Source organism: Anopheles bellator, chromosome 1 (assembly GCF_943735745.2).
Source record: "Anopheles bellator chromosome 1, idAnoBellAS_SP24_06.2, whole genome shotgun sequence".
Classification (NCBI taxonomy): Eukaryota; Metazoa; Arthropoda; class Insecta; order Diptera; family Culicidae; genus Anopheles; species Anopheles bellator.
Window position 1 is genome coordinate 55,965,944 of NC_071285.1, and position 14,450 is coordinate 55,980,393.

The 14,450-nt window shown below is 53.5% G+C and overlaps 3 protein-coding genes across 4 annotated transcripts; 1 reads left to right on the plus strand and 2 right to left on the minus strand.

The window, feature by feature from the left end:
• Nucleotides 1–375: 375 nt before the first annotated feature.
• LOC131215917 (activated Cdc42 kinase-like) lies at nt 376–6,958 on the plus strand. Its single transcript, XM_058210312.1, has 8 exons — nt 376–478; nt 879–948; nt 1,031–2,495; nt 2,566–2,898; nt 2,994–3,279; nt 3,366–3,483; nt 3,568–3,982; nt 4,841–6,958. Exons 1-8 carry the CDS (start codon nt 475–477, stop codon nt 6,956–6,958), a joined length of 4,809 nt encoding a protein of 1,602 aa, XP_058066295.1. The 5' UTR covers nt 376–474.
• A 3,188-nt stretch (nt 6,959–10,146) lies between these two features.
• Nucleotides 10,147–11,380, minus strand: LOC131216223 (ubiquinol-cytochrome-c reductase complex assembly factor 1). Its single transcript, XM_058210657.1, has 3 exons — nt 11,300–11,380; nt 10,567–11,247; nt 10,147–10,495 (listed from the first exon to the last, which is right to left on the minus strand). The coding sequence occupies exons 1-3, from the start codon at nt 11,330–11,332 to the stop codon at nt 10,403–10,405; spliced, it is 807 nt and encodes a 268-aa protein (XP_058066640.1). The 5' UTR covers nt 11,333–11,380; the 3' UTR covers nt 10,147–10,402.
• Nucleotides 11,381–11,537: 157 nt separating this feature from the next.
• Nucleotides 11,538–13,974, minus strand: LOC131214890 (zinc transporter ZIP11). Of its 2 annotated transcripts, none has more exons than XM_058209227.1 (5): nt 13,759–13,974; nt 12,678–13,090; nt 12,202–12,595; nt 11,886–12,143; nt 11,538–11,817 (listed from the first exon to the last, which is right to left on the minus strand). In XM_058209227.1, exons 2-5 carry the CDS (start codon nt 13,018–13,020, stop codon nt 11,739–11,741), a joined length of 1,074 nt encoding a protein of 357 aa, XP_058065210.1. In that variant the 5' UTR covers nt 13,021–13,090; nt 13,759–13,974; the 3' UTR covers nt 11,538–11,738. The 2 variants fall into 2 exon arrangements, with proteins under 2 accessions (XP_058065210.1, XP_058065211.1); XM_058209228.1 differs by lacking the exon at nt 13,759–13,974 and adding an exon at nt 13,158–13,364.
• Between the last annotated feature and the right edge of the window lie 476 nt (nt 13,975–14,450).

Genomic DNA, 14,450 nt, shown 5'->3' on the forward strand with positions numbered 1-14,450 from the left:
CCAGCACAATTCAACGTCAAGTCAACAAACGTCAAGCGGCGACCGTCCGTCCGTCCCACAGAGCGCTTCGGGATGAAAATAGGAGTGATTTTGCTAGTCTGAACGGTGTATCTTCCGTAACCACGGTTGCGTACGACGGGAGGCGCACTGGAAAATAGGACCACATAAGTGTCCTTCGCGCTGCCCTGCTAAAGAAACACAACATCGCAAAGGCCCGTCGCAAAGAGTCGTCGCAGCAAATCACTGCATTTCACAGATTGATTTATGTTTGTCGCTTCCGTCGTGTGCCCCCTTCCGCGCCCGTCCCCTGTGTCCAGTGCGTGCGTGCAAGTGTGAGAAAAGTGGGGGCAACAATCTCGGCATGAGTTGGACGAAAATATGTTGAACAACCAACGTAGCGTAGAATTCATCACCCCCCTCATCTAACACCCATCACCCGCATAGAGAGCAGAACAGATCGTGGCCAACGGAGTCATGGGTAAGGGAGAACACGGCGCCAGCGCCCGCCAGTAATTAGTTGTTGCCATTTTTGGGGTGTCTGCGGACCATTCGGAATGCAGATGTCCACCGTTCAGTGCGCGAAGAACCATTGCTATCTGTGAAGCGTATTGCCCGAGCGTTCCACCCTTTGAGGATAAAATCAATTTTCTCCATCCAGAGGCTCTGCCTTTCCTTCTTCGCCTTTGCAAACGCCCAACACACCCACAGTGGGCCGTTTATTATTAGAGCTACGCAGCGGAGTGTGTATGTTTGTGTGTGGTGCATTGACGATGTAAACATGTAAACAAATAATTTCAAGCCAAGACACAACACGCACCGCGCAACCCACGGCGAAGTTTAACGATCCCGTTTCCTTTTGCCCCATTTTTCACTGCCAGAACCAAAAGTGCCGGATTTGTACGAGTTTTTGGCAGAAGCCGAATTGCAGCAGTACTACAACTCTCTAAAGTAAGCGCACATCAGATGGGAGCTCTCGTCGAACCCGCCCTCTCTCACAACGCAAACTGTGCCATCTTTCGCCCCTCCTTAGGAATGAACTGAAGATTACCAACGTAACGCACCTGAAGTACGCCACGGACGAGGACCTGCAGGTGAGTGGTCTGTCGCGGCCGGAAATCAGGCGGTTGCGCAAGTACTACGAAAAGTATTACCCGCACGGGTACCTGAACAAAATCCGTCGGCTGCTGCAAACACCGCGCAAGGATGAACCGAGTGCGCACAGTCCCACTTCAGCCTCGTGCGGCGGTGGCGGCGGAGGCGGTGGCGAGCCCATTAAAGCGTGTCCGTCGCCGGGGAAAATTCCCAACAACAAGCATATCATCCCGCCGGATGCGATCTGCGTGAACAAGCAGCTCGGCACGGGCGAGTTTGGCATCGTGCAGCAGGGCGTGTGGACGAACGGGTCCGAGCGGATACAGGTGGCCATCAAGTGTTTGTGCCGCGAGCGCATGCAATCAAACCCGATGGAGTTTCTGAAGGAGGCGGCCATCATGCACTCGATCGAGCACGAAAACATCGTGCGCCTGTACGGCGTGGTGCTCGACACGGAATCGCTCATGCTCGTCACCGAGCTGGCCCACCTGCGGTCGCTGCTCGAGTGCCTGAAGGATCCGGGGCTGCGCGTCAGCTTTCTGACCGTGCCGACGCTGTGCGAGTTTGCGTCCCAAATCTGCAACGGCATGATGTACCTCGAGAACAAGCGGTTCATCCACCGCGATCTGGCCGCGCGCAATATCCTCGTGTTCAGTAAGAATAAGGTGAAAATATCGGACTTTGGCCTGTCGCGGGCCCTCGGCGTCGGCAAGGACTACTACCAGACGAACTTTAACGTGAACCTGAAGCTGCCGATCGCGTGGTGCGCTCCGGAGTGCATCAACTTTCTGCGCTTCACGCACGCCTCGGACGTGTGGGCGTACGGGGTGTGTTTGTGGGAAATTTTCTCCTACGGCTTCCAGCCCTGGGCCGCCCTCACCGGCCACCAGATACTGGAGGCGATCGATGAGCCCCACTACCAGCGGCTCGAGAAGCCGGAGTGCTGCCCGAAAGAGTACTACGGGCTGATGCTCAAGTGTTGGCAGCACGACGCCACGAAGCGGCCCCGGTTCAACGAGATCTTCCAGCTGCTGCCCGACATGAAGCCGGAACAGCTCAAGACAATCGTCGCCCACGGCGAGTCAAAGAAGGACTACCTAATGTACCGGCAGGGCGAGATCATCACGGTGCTGGAGAAGGGCTCGCACTCGCCGTACTGGAAGGGCGTGCTGAACTCGGGCAAAACGGGCCTCTTCAATCCGGCGTTCACCGTGGCGTACCTGGACAGTCTGCCGTCGTCCGTCAACCGGGACACGTTCGGGCGGACGGTGGAACGGTCCAGCAAGCGCAAAATACGCACCGACATGATCTCGGGCCCCCAGAACGATCTGAAGCACACGGGCCACGTCGGTATCGATGGCGTGTCGTTCGGTGACGTTGCCTTCCTCGCTAGCCCACAGAACGTAAGTAACGTGTCTGTAGTTCCGACATTTCGCCATCCGCCCGATTCATTCCAAACTTCCCATTCCGCAGCTTCCTCGCCAAATCGTCACACCGTACAAGCCTTCGGAAGATCTGGAACAGACGCCGCTGCTACTGCCGCCAACACCAACCAGTCCCGACTCGATACACACTGCGAGCGGATACTTTTCCGAATCACTGCAACTCACCGGCCACCAGTCGTTTATCAATGCCGGCGAAAATCATCACTCGACCCTACTGGACCACCACCACACCGCCGGAACCGGCAACTCGGTGGCCGCCAGCGCGTTCGATTTCCGCAACAGTGGCTTCAAGGACTCGAACCCGTTCATCAACGCAGACTCGGAGCACGGCGATGTGGCCGGATCCTACAATATGGCTATGGTCAGCCCCCCCTACCAACCGACGGTGCAATCGCCAAACGAGCAAAAGATGCTAAGCCTCTGTGCTTTCCTTTACAGGGCGGCGGAGGCCCAAAGGTCAAGGACGGTCTGGCAACCGGTCAGCACGAGTATCACGAAATTTCCGACGACGAGCTGACGACGGAGAAAGTGTTTGATCCGTCGGGACCGTCGCTGATGGACGAGATGGAGCACGTGTTCAAGTCGATGAGCACCATCTCGGAGCAGGACGGAGCGGGGCCGCTCGGGTCGCCCGACGCGGAAAACACCAACATGCGCAACGAGCTTACGGAACTGTCGTCCAAGTTGTGCCGCAAAAACAGTTCATCCACCACGACTAGCTCCGGGACGCTCGGTAAAAGTGGTAAGTGGTCCGCTAAGGGCTAGGCTAGGCGTCCGCTTCCCGTACTCAACTCAATAAGCGTCTCGCTGTGTGTCGCACGCCCACAGGAAGTAAATCCAAGTCGAAGAAAACCCGCACCGGGGAAGATCTCGTGAAACCGATCTCGGGGAAGGACGAAAAACTGCTCAAGCAAGTGATCGAAATGACGAATGAAATAAGTGCCAAGTAAGTAGCTCGATCCGGCCCGGTTCGGGCCGGAAGTTCCGTTTGCAAAACTACTAACCGATGCTGGTCGGGGTTTTTCCACAGATCCATGACCAATCTGGTAACCGATTCGAACCAGCAAACGTCGAGTCCGAAGCGAAAGTTTAGCTTCCGCTTTCCACATATCCACACTGTGGTTGGTGGCGGCGGGGATGCTTTACGCGGTGGCCCTTCCAATGGCATCATTGGAGCGCACTCGACTCACCACTCCTCCGGATTGACCGGGGTACATGCCAGCGGCGGGTCCGGCGGCGGTGGTGGCAGCGGCGGCAGCAGCTCGGTGGTCCGTGGGCTGGCCCACACGGACAAAGATCACCCGACGGCCCCGTCCGCATCGTCGTCTTCCGCTATCGGACCACCCCATGGTTACGGTGGTGGTAGCCATACCGCCACCCTGGGCAATGCGTATCGCGAAAAGCGCAACTTCTCACAGGAAGTGAACAACGTACCCGACTTACAGGTAAGTCCCCGGGGGGGTGGTGGTCACCATCCGATTCGAGATCTCGGATCCATCTCAGCCCGTCCACAGCTTCACGTGTTTGTAGTTCTATTCGTACCGTGGGATCGTTTCGCCTGTCCGTTTAGCATGGTCAAAATTTATCTATTTATACGTGTCTCTTTCTGCTCCCTACCGTCTTCATCGATCACCATCATCGCCATCATCGCTACGCCATCATCACGCTCTCGCGCTCATGATTGTGTTTGTGTTTTCCAACAATCCTCCTCTCTGTGTTTGGTTTGTATTTGTTTTGTTCGTTCGTTCGTTGCATTTTTGCACACATTTTGTCCATTATCTTCCTTCCGGTGTGTTCTTGATTTCCGGCAATCATTTGCATTTTCATTGATTTTGATTGTTTTTCTTCCGTTTTTGGGCACCTCGCCTCACATACATCGTTGTGTCGTGTACTACTAACCCACTCAACCTACACATACCATTATACTGTGTCCAGTTCATAGATGAGCCCGATGATGCGGTCATCGATCTTTAAGTAGTAGCAGCGATAGCATTAGCACCGTGCGCTCTGCGCAAAACAAACCACAAACTAACACTAACAACCCAACCACCCCGAACCTGTTTTCCTCAACCGATTTCTTATCCGGTTCCGGTTCCTCCATTCGTCGTCTCTCTCTCTGTGACCGTTTTTCGTTTCTTGACGGTACTACACATCATAATTTAACAACAACACTTTCCCCATAAAACAACAAACAACGTTTTTACTTTTGTGTTGTACCCGTGCCCCTTGTTTCGATCTTGTATTTCGTTTGTTTTGTATGCCACGCGCATTTCGCGTCCGATGTTTGTCCGGCCCCACAACAGCGCTATCGTTCGCTCACGGGTATCGACGGGGGGTCGCACCACCACTATCAGCAGCACCACCAGCACAAGAACAGCGACATCCGGATTCCACTGTTCGACAAGGAAACATCTGATTTTTGCTTTAAAAAGTCGCGCGAATTGCTCAGCAAACATCCACCGTTCGGTAGCAGCAAGCTGCTGGTGGTGGAAGACGGTGACGTGATACCGTCCGCGGCCATCAACGCAACCATGACGCTCGGTCATGGTGGCGGTCATCATCGAACGTTCGACAAGAAGACGCGCGATCTGATCGGCGAGAATCTTCTCGACATCGAGAAAACATTGAACGCCCTGAATCTGGACTTTCTGCAGACGTACCACGAGCTGGAGAAGGCCGATTCGGCCGAAACGCTGCTCGCCGAGTGCTACTCGTCCATGCTGTGCTCGACCTCGTCCCCGGGCGGTCGTCCCTCCTCGAGCGGCGGGAGCCGCACCGACGCGGGTGGTGGTGGTGGTTCGCTCATACGCCACGCGTCCCTTGAATCGAGCTCGCGCATCAACTGTGCGCTCAGCGAGAAAAGCGCCACCGGAAGCACTGCCGGAGCGATCGGCGGCGGTGGCGGCAAAAGCCCGCCAAAGTTGATCGGGCTCGGTGGTGGCGCTGGCCGGCGCTCCGAGCTGAACGGGCTACCGTCCCCGAAATCGTTACAATCGCAGGTCGATCACAACAACAAGTACGGTATACGGGATTTCAAGTTCCGCTCGTTCGATGCCCGCTCGAAGGATGCGTGCTCCGATTATTACAACTTCAAGAACGAGTACCTGTCGGAGCTGACGCGAAAACAGCAAAGTCAGGTGCTGGGCCAGTCCGCGTCCGTGCTGCAGCGAAAGCTGGCCGAAACGGACAGCAGCCAGCAGCAGTCGCAGCAGGAACAGCAACAGCAAACAATCAACCAGCTGTATCAGATCTACAACACGCCGATGCAGGGTCGTAAGTTTGAGGACAGCCCGTTGGCCACCACGCCCCCGGCGTCGGTGCGCCAGCGTTCGCTGTCGTTCACGGAGAACTACGAACTGAAGTCGGAGGTCGTCAACCGACCATCGGCCACCATAGACGCCCATAAGCCGAAGGGGGCCGGGGCACCGGTCCCCGCAACGAGGCACGTCATTACGTACAAACCGAAAAGTATTCGGGCGCGCAACTTGCGGCGCCTCAGCTACAATCCGATCAACATGGTCGATAGTTCATCGTCCAGCAGCGAGTGCGGTGAATTCGATCGCCACCTGGCACACTCGGAGTGTGACATACGGTCGCGGCTGCACACCACCCGCCGGAGGCGCCAGTATATGAGCCGCAAGTCGAACAGCAACAGTGCGAGCAGCCAGGACAAGTTGTACGGTTCCAACGCCAGCATCAAGAGTGCGCCCCAGTACAACTATCACAGCGATCGTCGCCAGTACTTTAACCACTATCCTCCGGCCGGCCTATCGGCGGCCTATCACTACACCGACGACTACACCGATGCTGTCGGAGACAATGAAGAAGATCAGCCGCCGACGCCGCAAACCTATGACTTTGGTTTGCGCTACCACACGTCGGCGCTGGGCAAAACGGATAGCCGGCAAGTGGTAATACCCGCCCCGCAAACGGCGGCAGGCCCAACGGCCCAACCACTGGCCACGGGCACTGCACCGCTCACCGATTCGACGACCTTCGCCAACAAGGTGCTCGAACGAGACTATCTGTTCTCGGAATTTGACGTGTCGAAGCTGACGGGCAAAAGCCCCACCACGCAAAGCTACTTCCCGGCCACGGCGGCGGCGTCGGCGACGGCGGCAACTGTTGGTCCGGTCACTCAACAACCATCAACACCGCAAGCTGTCACTCTGTCCGCCTCAGCGACACCGTCGGCGGCAGCAGCGGCAGTGGCTCAGCCCAAACCGGGATTCCAGTGGCCTGAGAAGATACACGGTGCGATCGTCAAGCACAACGACATGCTTTGGAGGCAGCAAAGCGTCGTCCAGCAGCAGCAAAAAGAGCGCCAGTACTCGAGCGACACTTCCTCCACGGAGACGGATTCGATTGATTTCCGCCGCACCGATTGCCTTCCTCTGATGCCTCCCAGCCCCGCGCCATAGGCTCGCGCTCTCTTTCTCTGCGGCGGTGGTCATACCACCAAGGACGGTGCTAGGGAGCAGCGTGTGTGGCCGATGTGGCACCGTCTCCCGTACGATACTCTTATGGTTTTCTAGTCAACCTAACCCGTTAGGCTTGCTTGCCTATCGCTCCTCGTAGGAGACAAGCTTCGATAAAGAAACGCTCGATCTATGGCCACTAGCTAGGGTGGCGCATAGCGAGCAGCATAAGCAGCACAATCATATCACACCTTACGTTACCAGCTTCGTTAACCTTAAGCGTTCCATTCGCAAAGTTACAAAACGATCTCTAAATGATCTCGTGTGATCACTCACCAAACCGATCGGTTTGCTCGATCGTTCGTACTTTTAAACGAACCACATCTTATGAATTGGCAGAACGGAAGAACAGACCCCTTTTTCAGCGTTTAATACACCCCGGTGGGCACAGAGAAGCCGGAGGTTTATCTTTAGTGCCGAGTTCACCACAGGAATCTGAGAGATCCAGCAGCAGCAGCAACAGCAGCGACAGGAGCAGAAGCAGAAGCAGCATCAGCACTTTCAGTTGCGATAAACCGTGCTCTGCGACCCCTATCTCTCTCTAAGCCTCTAATAATCAAATAATATACGGCAATATACAACATTTCTATCAATTAAAATCAACTCTCGTTGGTTTGGTGTTGAACACCCCAAAACGATGGCGCTGTTTGTGTGTCGGGGACACTTGAACTTTCGGTTTGTGATTTGTTCCTTTTGGGCCCATTTTGGTTAACATTTTGCGTTTGTTTTCACCATTCTGTTTGTTCACTACTCTTTGTGCGTGCGTGTGCGGATTTGCTTATCGTTTTTGTATTTTTGTTTTCGTTTTTCTTTCTTTTTTCGCTTCTTTTCCCTTTCGTTGCACCCCCCGTTTTGCGTTGCGTCCCCGAATTTCCCCGATTCCCCGATTCCCAATCGATTGCAGAGTACCATCACCGAGGAGGCACGGATTGCGTACAACAGTTTGGTGGAGAATCCGAGCATCGGCACGGCCGGCAACCCGGCAATCGGTGCCAGCATCGGATCGTCTACCTTGCCGCGGGCCAAGCTTACCAACACGCTCGCGACCGCAAGCTTCCGGTTCAAGGACATCGACTGCTGTTCGCCCCCGACCGAACCGGCACCAAAGTCACCCGAAATCGATCTGCTGGATATGAACGGTGGTGGCGTCGACGACTGTGACCGTGCGTCCAGCAATCCGTTGCGGTTGTTGAAGAGCAAACATTTCCCGCTAACCGCGCGCCCGAAAAGCATCGGTGGCAAGCACGTGACACACCAACCTGCCGGGGGCGGTAGCAACAGCAGCGAGCAGCAGCTAAGCGGCGACCAAAGCGGTCAAGCCGAAAGTCCCAGTTATTTGACCAGCCCGGAGTACACGTACAATAATGCACTGATTTCGCCGGTCGGATCAGAGCCAACGCTGAAGCCATCGAAAATGATGATGTTTCTGTCGGACGGTGAGACCAGCGCCCTGGATGGAGGCGCCAACAATCCGATCCCTTTGCCACCGCGCGATCGCAACAAAACGATCCCGGTCAACCAGAAGCGCCACGTGCGCAAATATCCGCTCATCATTCCGGCCACCGGTTTGCAGCGCACGTTAAACAAAGTCACCCAAATCACGCCGGTCGACGAGAAACCGGACAGTGTGTTTCTACATTCGACCATAGCCGGCGGCAGTAGTCACCCAGCCGTCGCTGATGCCAGCAAAGACGACCACAACGATGACCAAGCTACGGTGAGCAATTTGGACGTGGGGCTGCAAAAATCGCTCGAACCGACGAAACTAACCGAACTGCACAAAGACGTACTTCCGGCGTTCTCCTCCGAGCTGACAATCGCTGGCGGGATTGTGGAAGCTTCTCAAAAGAGGGCTTACACGCGCGAGTTTCTGGAGAACAATTTCCCCAACATGGCGGACTTCAAAAGCCTCTCGCCACCAACCACCCTGCCCGCTACGATCCCGGCTGCGAGTGCCATTCTTACGCGCCGGCGAACGGCCAGTGACGCAAGTGGCGCTGCAACAGGGTCCGGTGGTGTCACAAGAAAGCAACCACCACCACCGTCGGCTCTGCTCACGACCCCTGCTCGCGATCCGACGTACGAGAATCTGGACATTTTCCAAACGCACAGCAAGCTGTGCATTGACACCGCATCGTTGCACTGCGAATCGATCCTCGAGAACGACACTGAATCGTTCCATACGACACACCCGGTGCTCGGGACGGACACGGTCGACGGATTCGAGGCGTCGTCGCTTCTGTTTGACAGTATTCCCGCCACCGGGGATCGGAAGCGGCCGATCAATCTATTGCTGCCAACGGTCGGTCCGGGTGAATCGCTCGAAAAGCAGCTCCAATCACCGCCGGATGGTGAGCTGATCAAATCGATCAACTTTGTTAGCTGCGAGGATTTGCTCGAGTTTGCGGAGAAACCGAAGGGCCGAGCGCGTGGCCTCGAGTCGGACGAAGTGCGCATCATGTCGAAAGTGCTCGGCAAAAAGGTAAGCCGCGGTTTTGGACCGACATATAATATGTTTAATGCATAAAACAAGCCAAATGTGATAAATAAACCGTAAACCACCTAACCCGCCACCGTCTACTTTGCAGCCCTCGCCGGAACAGTGCCTGTTGACACTGGAGTTCATCGACTGGGACATACACAAGGCGATTAAACTGTGCAAACTGCAAGCCATACTGGAATCGTACAATCTGTCGCTGCAAGAGTGCCGCGATGCGCTGCAAACCTACGATTGGGACCTACATACAACGGCGCTCAAGCTCAAAGGCGGTGGTGGCCGATAATTGTTGCGAAAGCTCAGGAATTCCTCTGGCAGGGATCTAGGGGAACCAAGAAAAAAAAGCGCACAAAATACTCTATCTCTCTCTCTATTTGTCTCAAATACGACTGCGTCGGCCCGTGCATCGGGATAGCATCCTTTAAGTTGTTTGGCAGCTGCCTTTAGCGATCAATTTAAGAGATTTTGCTACAGAGTTGACTAACTTTTCTACAAACTACTGTGCAACATTATAATTGTAATAAAAACATTGATTTTAACCCACTACAACGATGCTGAGTTCTCTCCAGGCTCTCGCTTTGTTCGGATGTAACCGGAAATCTCTACTATTAATGTGGGTACCACTTGCTGAAAGTTTCGTTATGCTTATTATTTTATTTTCATCATTCCCCTGATCGTTTTCCTACTCGTAACTAACGCGATCTCAGCTTATAACGTTCACTGAACTATGGCTAACAGATTTACAGACTTTAAGCGCTTTTTTGTTAATCATACATACGTAGAAACGGCCACTTACCTGGTACAGCCTAGCAGCTTGAGCTGCGTTAAATCAACAGCCGAGACAGCGATCTTTGGCTACTAGCTGCTAGCTAACCGGCAGGAAAACTGCATCAAGCCACGTCTTTTTTATCCACCAGTGGCCTCCACTTTATGTTCGGTTTGATGGCAAAATCATAACGACTTAACTGGTCCAACATTGCAGCCTGTGAAGCAGTCAGTGTAAGTAGCAGTCAGTCCTACCGTAGTCGTGACACGGTGCGTTCGGATTTATTACCTGTTTGCGCACGTACTCGACCAGCAGCTCGAGTCGTTGGTAGTCTTCACAACGACCTCCCAAAAACCTTCTCCACAGAGCCGCCGCTAGCGCTTTATCGTCGTAGCTGAGGCCTTCGTCGTAAGAAATGAGCGCTGCTTGGAATTGTTCCGACAGCTGTTGAATCTGTGGGCGTACTACGGACGGATTGTCCATCGTTAGCTGCTTGGCGCGTGTCGTTACATCGTTCCACATGGTCTCAACGATACAGTTGCGTAGAAACCGGCCAGCGGCTCCCTTTTCCGCACCTTCAGCCATCGAGCGGACCAGCAGCATCCACACGTGCAATTCCGTGATAAGGAACCACGTGTTAAACGTATCGGGCATATCGAAGCGCGTGAAGAACTCGCTGTAATCGATACTATCCGCTACGGATTCGTACAGTAGGCAACTGGACACACGCAACCGTACCGCCGAATTGTCGATCCAGCCCATTTTGGCTATGAATCGCTTCAGAAAACCGTCCTTCGATTCCGTGCCCTCGCCGTACGTCGAAACGGATCGCAATGCTGGGCTGGTTGAAAGCAACCGCCTTTGTCGTAGCCTGTGGCATTGCTCGTGCGGCCGTCTTCCATTCTCTTTCAGTGACCAGATGCTTCTCGTGCGTGGAAGAACAAATATCGGGCGAATTTCTTGCTGCAACTGTAATAAAACATTACTTTTTCCAATCCCGTGAACAGATGAATTCCATTACCGAAGCAGCGAACCGGGAAGTCGTTCGTAGCATCACGAAAATAAACTATTTCGTAACTTGCACCGCCTTTTTAGCCGCACTCTACAATCAAAACACAGACTGGGGTTAAAATAAAATGACAAGTCGTTACACAACTTTGACAACCGGCCGCCACACTGTCAGTCCGTTTATAAGCGCTCGTGGTCCACCGCTTCACCATTTCAAACGCCAACTTCGTTCAAAAATTTCGAGATTTGGTAAAGTACTTCACGTAGCTTTTATTAAGCACACTACCAGAAACGTATAAGTCGCTTCGGAAATCTATAGGCATAAAATAAAACGTAGCCATCATGAATGGGAACGGGATTGGATTGTTGATAATACTTTTCTAAAGTACATTCTAGCAGGTCAATGTGCTGCGTCGTCAGACACTGGTCAGCTGCATTTAGTCACTATCACTTCATCCAAGACCCACGTCTAAACACATCATCACTACGAATCCGGCAATGGTGCCCCACGTGGCAATTTGTCCGTTATCACTGCAAAAGCACAACAGAGAGCGATTAGGTTGATCATGCACGCTTACCTCTTTGTAGCAACGTCGTACCTGGCATGGGCTTCGGGTAAAATATCGTCCGCCACTATGTAAATCATAGCACCGGCGGCAAACGATAGTGCGTATGGTAGGATGATCGTTGCGACACTAACTGCCACTGCACCGAGAACACCAAATATCGGCTCCACCATCCCGGAAAGCTGCCCGTACCAGAAGCTCTTGCCCAAGCTAAAGCCGGCTGCGTGAAGCGGCAAGCTGACAGCCAATCCTTCCGGGAAATTCTGTATTCCAATGCCGATGGCCAGGTTGCTGTGTGGATGGCCTCACGTTAGCAGCAGGAAGATGAATGGGTTCCGAAAGGACTTACCGGGCTGCCTCAAAAGTGGCCGATTCCGTGGTTCCAATCGCGCCAAAGCTAACGCCAACCGCCAACCCTTCCGGAATGTTGTGCACCGTGATGGCCACCACCAGCAGCATTATCCGTTTCCATTGCGAGAGCTGTGCATCCAGCTGGCTCTGGCTGTTGTTTGTGTACACCGACTGCTCTTTGACTGTGGCCGACATCGAGCTCCCCTTCCTTCGTTTGCGAGAAACACTGGCGTGCTGTGCGTTCAGGCAATCGGCAAAGCTGTCCATCCCGATGGCAAGCGAATGATCCTGCGTCGCCGGTGCCACTCCAGCGTACGAAGTTTTACCGTGCTCCACCGAAACCTGATCATCCATCGCAATGTCGGCCTTATCTTTGTTCGCGTGGGTCAATGCTTTGAAACGAAAAACGAAGAACGTCACCGACTTCCGTTCAAATCACACAACACAGCAAGCTATGCGCGCGCCACTACTCACCAATCATCATCGTTGGACTATTGATACCCAGGAAAGATATGACCTTATCCGTACCGTACACGAAAATGGCACCCAGCAGAAACCCGACCGCCACCGGAATGAATGCAAACTCTCCCTTACTGCCGTACAGGTGTGAATTTTCGGCCAGCTCAATGGCCGGTGCTAGCAGTGACCAGAACGAGGCCGCTATCATGACGCCGGCGGCGAAACCGAGCGAAATGTCCAACGACTTCCGCTGGTTGCCCCTCAGTAGCACCACCAGCCCCGAGCCGAGGGCAGTAAGGCCCCAGGTTAGCAGCGTCCCCAGTAACGCTTGCGTGACGGATCCGTAGCCTTGAATCATTGTTCTTCTGTCGCTGTGTCCGTTGAACAACTTCTCGATCGCTACCGAAACCAATCACTGTGCTCCGCGCCTGCAACGAAATGGTTAGATGTGTGTCAGTTCACGAACACGTACTCACAACAAACCGGATGGCTCACACGAAATTGTGCTCGGTGGAACTCGCTATGCGCTGTTCAGACCATTCAAAGGAAGCCTCTTTTGGATCGCCGGGGGCTTTATACTCCCGCGCCCAGTGACACGAAAACCACACGAGGGGCAATGTACCCACACTGGCAGAGATCAGTGTGACCGCAACAGGAGGCTGTATTATTGTTTGTGCCGAAGCATGAAATAAAATGACGACGAGGACGAAGCCCAACACACCCGAGCACCAGCGTCCGCATCATCTCCGTGCGATGATATGTTGATACACGTTGCACACATTCTGCTGATAAAGACCATTTGATGGCCGATGATCTGACATCTGGCACGTATCAACGATCAAGCAGTAAAATCATAAAACGATTAAGCGACAACCGAGTCGCTCCACCGCTAACTACCAGTCGAAGGCCCCGGTGCCCCGTATAATCCGCAGCAATCTCGTGTGCGCGCTAAACAACTGTTTTGAAATGCAAATAATTGTTTGGACAAACACAAGTTTTGTTGTGTGCCACTCACGACACAGTCCGCGGCACCGTGAATCGGCCACCAGTCTGGCGCGGGCGGGCGATGGCCAAGTTTGGCGAAGTAGCAACGTACCTTTCCGGTTGTTTCGTAGACAAGCGCTGATCACAGTAACCCTTTGGCCGGCAAGCTCTAGTTTGGACTGTATTGTGCGTTCCGGTATCTACCTTAACCACCTTCGGCGGTCCTAGTTGCATCGTTAGCAAAACAAACAAGTGCGAAACATATTTACAGCAAACACAACCGCAACGTTCGCTCCGGAACACAGTTTCGCAGTGCGTAGCAATCTCGTCACCGCCAACTTTGACAGTTCGCGTGAAAAAGTTCAACCCCAGGTCGACTGCGTTTAAAAAATTAAAATTATACGTTAAGTTTTTATTTACAATTGTGGTTCAGCAGTTCGTCAATCTTATGTCAGTGCGACAGTGCAATTAAATACAATAATTCTAACTTATGGAAAATTCATTTCTTTCTGTAGTCACCAAATGCGTAGTGCTGCCCTGGAGAAACGGCCCCCGCAGATATTTATCCTGACCCTTTTTGCTGTTTAACAAATCGTCGTAATTTAAATGAACGCAGCATGGCACATATCTATCATCGGGCTGAATAACGTACACCGACAGGGGCAGATTACCTGGAAACGAGATGAACCGGATGAGATAAATCTATGATTTCAGCCTATCCAGCCAAACATTGAAACGCCACTCGAGACCTCCTGCTGGATCCGGCTTTCGCTGCGAGGTTCTGGAAAGTTGGCCTTCCCAACC